At 47.9% G+C, this 5,347-nt stretch overlaps 1 protein-coding gene across 1 annotated transcript in view; it reads left to right on the plus strand.

Moving 5' to 3' along the window:
- The window catches only part of Pde10a (phosphodiesterase 10A), a 178,251-nt gene that overhangs the window by 172,186 nt on the left and 718 nt on the right, over positions 1–5,347 (plus strand). Inside the window, exons 18-21 of the mRNA XM_013024523.1 lie at positions 1,172–1,656; positions 1,970–2,081; positions 3,256–3,336; positions 4,866–4,954. Coding sequence (XP_012879977.1) covers positions 1,172–1,656; positions 1,970–2,081; positions 3,256–3,336; positions 4,866–4,954 — 767 coding nt within the window. The remainder of the gene's footprint in view (positions 1–1,171; positions 1,657–1,969; positions 2,082–3,255; positions 3,337–4,865; positions 4,955–5,347) is intronic.

A 5,347-nucleotide genomic window follows, 5' to 3' on the forward strand; every position in this document is an offset into this window, starting at 1 on the left:
TGGGGCCTGAACTCTGGGCCTGGGCGCTGTCCCTCAGCTCTTCAGCTCAAGGCTAGCACTCTACCACTTGAGCCACAGCGCCACTTCCAGCTTTTTTCCTTTTGCTTATGTGCTGGGAATCGAACCCAGGGCCTCAGGCCTGCAAGGCAAGCGCTCTACCACTGAGCTACCTTCCCAGCCCTAGATTTTATATTTTTAAATTATCCTCAAGTAGTTGTACAAAGGAGTTGCCCTTTAACAAGGCAGTTTATGACTGTATTTTGATCAGTGTCATTCCTTCCAGTATTCTCACCGAGGCTTCCCCTCCGCACCCTTCCCTCACTCTTCTGAATTTTGTAGAGTAGACATTGGAGTCTGGACTGCTTCCCCTCCCCCTTCTCTTCATTTGTCCACCTTTGACCCCATCGCATCCCTCTCAAGTACTCTCCCTGCTTCCTGGTGTTTTATTTTGCCGAACTTTGATTTTGGCTTTCTAAGGAATTATACTATCTGAGATCTCCCTCGAGTCTCCTGTATCTCCACTGCATACCACCCAGCGTATTTACTTACAAGCTTATAAGCTAACTGTAGTTTCTACATAAAAGGAAAAACATGTGTCCTTTGTCCCTCTGGCTTACTTCCCGCACCTTAACGCTTTTCAGGCCTTTCCATTTCTTTACAAATGATAGAGTATCACTCTCTCTCAGGCTCATCTCCGTAGCTTCTAGTCTTTCTTCAATATTCAGCTGTTTAGACATTTTTCTCTTTAATTCCATAACATGGCTTCTCTAGTATTTTATTTTCTTGACTGACTTCTCCATAGACCATTTTATCATTTCTTTATAGGCACAGTAGGTTTTTTTATTTTTGTGTACTGTACTGTCGATAATAAGCTGTGTTATCTTTCTCTGAACTTAACTTTCATCTTAGTGTCCAGACAGATTTTCTCTGATCCCCCCAAGCCTCTCACTGTGGTGCTTTGAGCTTGTGTGAGGGGTTATGTTCTGTTTGGGCCTTGTTTTTCTGTCAGGGATCACCGTGCCTACAGTTGGGCTGTTTTGTCATCGTTTTTCTTGGTGGAACTTGTCAGTTCACATGTAGAAGGCCAGGACACACCGCCAGGGTTTCTGCCGTCCAGGAGGGGTGACCTTGACGCCAGACAGCTGCTCTGACCCCCTGACGGTGGCGCCAGATTCACGCAAATGACCGCCACCCTGAGCCTCAGCCCACGCGCTCTGCCTGGCTTCCTCTGGGCCTGACCTCTCTGCAGCCAGGCCCGGGCCGGCCCACTCACGCTTACCTCTTCTACTCCCCTCCCAGCACTGACTCCCGCGAGGTGTGTGGAGGGGACAGGCGCTTCCTTCTTGCTCCCCATAGTGAACTGACTGACCTGCAGGGGCCCTGGCTTCCTGACCTGACCCTGTGTATGGCTCTGTGGAGGAAGAAGGAGCAGAGAGGGCCTCACCTCTCAGATCCAAGTGTCCGCACCTGTGAGACAGCCCGCGGCGTACAGCAGCGTGCCATGCAGCAGAGAGGGGGTGGGGAGGGGACGGGGGAGGGCGCAGGGGGGGTGCCGGTGGCCTGCGCCCTCGGGGCTCCCATGGATTTTACCATATTGCTTCTTGGCTCTGCCTCCAGTTCCGACTGTCCCCTCCCTCCCCACCCATCTCCACTCAGGTAGCTGTAATGTGTTCCCACCATGTTCTCTTGAGGACTCCACAGAGCAGGTGTGGTGCTCTCCAGGATGCACATCCTGTGGCGGCTCTCGGGAGGGCACGTTCACCTGCTGGGTCACCCACCCGCCGCCTCTCCCGGTTCAAGCCACGCTACTCTAACTGCGTTTTACCATCTTGCTGCTCCTATTTCTGTTTGAATGCTACTCTTTCCTGTCAGGAAATAATAGGAAAACCTCACTTCACAAAGTACAGAGCTCCTAATCCTTATTCTAGTGTGCAAATGCTGCTCTGACGGGTCTTTTATTATGTTCTAGAGACCGTGTAATTGGTTTGATGATGACTGCCTGTGATCTTTGCTCTGTGACCAAACTGTGGCCGGTTACAAAACTGACGGCAAATGATATCTACGCAGAGTTCTGGGCCGAGGTACGTCGTTGAGTCTTACATTCTCCTAGATAATGCCAAGACGTGGGAAAACATTCGAGGAGAAGTGAAATGTGGATAATTTGCCTAAAATCTTAGTCACTCCTGTTGCTGTTTTTTGTTTCTGAGAACTGTGTGGTCAGCCAAATGGGATGAAGGGCGCTTACGTAGGTCACCTGTGAACTGTGGTTCTACTGCATCCTCCTCTTTGTCAGCTGGGGACAGGACTTGTCACCTGTGTGGACACGCATGGGGATTCTCCTTGTCACCTGGGGACACGCATGGGGATTCTCCTGGTCAGCTGGGGACGGGACTTGTCACCTGGGGACACGCATGGGGATTCTCCTGGTCAGCTGGGGACGGGACTTGTCACCAGGCACAGCATGTGACTCAATAGGTTTCATCCACTGGAGGTAGAAAAGAAAATCTTTGGGAACCAAAAATTCATTACCAAAATGACAATGAAGCAGAAGCTATGTGTTTTAACTGCCTGACACAGTTAGGATAAACAAGCACCTTTGTGTCCTGTTCCTAACAAATCCCGGAAGTTTTCTGTCTATACTTAAGATTCCTGGAAACAAGCATCATTAAAATTGGTAACATAATGCATGTGAACGAAGAGTGGAGAGTTGAGAATGTTCAGGAAGGAGAGTTTAACTAGCTGTGACAGATAAGAAGAGCTGATTTTTAAATGCATAACCTGGGGAGATATGTCCATCTCAGAAGATTGTGCCAGCTCGCGGGTCCCGAGCTGCTCCTGCAGCGTGGACCGGAGGTTGTGTCCTGGTGGCCGCCCTGGCTGCCGGGCCTTGGTGGGCCACCTGTCCTCTCCGCCCACTTGGGCCCGTTCCACACTCAGGAAGAATCACTTAGAAAAGAAGGGTGAGGTCCTCCGTGTGTGTTCACTCCTGCGCCTCTTCGGGATGCAACTTTTACTCTTGCTTCAGGGCAGTCTGGACGGTGGCGGTGCCCGCATGTTCAAGGCAGAACTCCAGGCACAACACAGAGCGAGGCGGCTGCGTGTCCATTGCTTGTGTCTCCTGGGACACTGTGTAACCTGAAACAGGATTGTTTTCAAGGAAACTCACTGAGTAAAAGGAACCTTTATTGCTACCACAGCTCTCATGACTATTCACAACATGAGAAAGAACCATTCTGTCCCTCTGCTTTATTCTAGGGTGATGAGATGAAGAAGCTGGGGATCCAGCCCATCCCCATGATGGACAGAGACAAGAGGGATGAAGTCCCGCAAGGCCAGGTGTGGATGCTCCCCTCCCCCCACACCCGGTCCCACGAGTGCGCAGCACACATCTCGCGATGTCTGCGCAGGGGTGGGTGCTCAAGGCGCTGTGGTCAGTGAGGACAGCCTGCCCTCCCTGTCGTGCGTGGAGCTGCTTCTCGTGCGGCAGGCATCCACTGCACCTCTCTTGTTTCAGTTCTTGACATTTTACTGTTAATTCATGCCAGTTCATCCTGTTACATGCTTTAATAGAGGTCTCTAACAATTCCTTCTTCCAAATAGTTAAAACATTCACCCCACACGTGTAGGAGACCCGGTGTCTCACGGATGCTGTCACACCACAACCGCACCTCTTCTAGTATTGTAATGAGAAAATGGCTCATTTTACAAGAGTTTTGCTACTTTGAGTTCCTAAATTCTACTTCGAACTTGATGGATATTATGAACTTACTATTTGTTGCAGTGAAACATTTTTTATAATAAGCAGGCTCATTTGTGAGATTTTTCTACCTCGTGACATCTGCTAAAAAATAGAATAGCTTTGTACAAGCTGTAAAGTTAAAAAGGAGCCGAATGTGGTGGTGTGCATTTGTGATTCCAGCACTTTGAGACTGAGCCTCAGAAATCACGAGTTTAAGGCTAGTCTGGAATACATATTTTATGTATTTTCTTTCAACTTTTTTTTATAAAGGCGATATACAGAGGGGCTGCAGTTATTGGTCAGGTGGTGAGACATTTTTTAACAGCACCACCCCTCCCTCGGTTTCTCTGTTGTAGAGTTCGTTTTCAACCTGGTGTTTAGTGAGTGTCACTGCTGCATTGGTTCACCCTTTGTCCCACCATTTCTGTGCTTGCCTTTCCCCTCCCCAAATCAGGTAAACTTAACGTACAAGAAAAGGGCACAGAAATCAAAAACAGCAACAAAAGGTTAAAAACAAGACAGGGAAAAAAGAACTACCAACAGTACAATAAAACCTCATGTTGGAGTTCATTTCATAGGCTTTATTTTATATGATTGTATGTGCATAGCTATGAGCCTTTGTGATCCTCTCCTAAGAATATACCTCTTCGGTTTCACTGTGTCATTGTTTGGAGTGTTTAGAGTAATTTTCTTTTACTATCCATTGGGTTTACTTGTAGATTTATAGTCACGTCTAATCACTACAAATGAGGGAAACCATGCAGCCTATGTTTCTTTGGATCTGGCTTACATCGCTTAATACAAATTTTTCCAAGTCTTTCCATTTCCTTACAAATGGTGCAATGCCATTCTTGCTGATGGAAGCATAGAATTCCATCGTGTTATATGTCTTGTTTCTAAGATTCATTTTAAGCCATATTCAACAATAGTTTTCATTGAGGTCAAATATATATATATATATATATATATATATATATATATAAATACACACACACATATATAAAACACAGAACTAGAAGACTTAATTTTCTAGTCAGTCTTCAGAAGCAGAAATTTTAGATACAACTAAAATCACTAATGGACTATTTTTTCTCTTGTTTCTTTCTTGTTTCTAACACTGAGGTAGCTCGGATTCTACAATGCCGTAGCCATTCCCTGCTACACCACCCTCACCCAGATCCTCCCTCCGACTGAGCCTCTCCTGAAAGCGTGCAGGTACGGAAGTGCTTCCAGCTCTATTGTCACTTAATCACATGCGTGTGCATGTGTGCACACAGCCAAGTCTGTGGGTGTTTTCACTCCCCTCACGTTACCCACAGTTTATAATGGAGTGGGTTCAGTGGCCCTGCTGACCAGCCTCCTGAGAGCCTCCGGGATCCGCTCGGTCCTGACCTCTTCAGGGAAGCGCCGACACTATCCAGTGCTTGTGCACATTATTCTGGCCTCTCTGACAACATGTAGGGCAGGGTAGGCTGAGCTGCAGGGGCTCTTCAGGGACCATGCTGTGCTGGGGTTCCTTCCCTTCTTAGACCTGATCACCGCGGGCCTGAGCTGGCTTTCCATGAGGAAGGCGTGCACTAGTGCTTGTGCACAGGCACCGGAGAGGTG

This window comes from Dipodomys ordii, unplaced genomic scaffold, assembly GCF_000151885.1.
Source record: "Dipodomys ordii isolate 6190 unplaced genomic scaffold, Dord_2.0 Scaffold77, whole genome shotgun sequence".
Taxonomy (NCBI): domain Eukaryota; kingdom Metazoa; phylum Chordata; class Mammalia; order Rodentia; family Heteromyidae; genus Dipodomys; species Dipodomys ordii.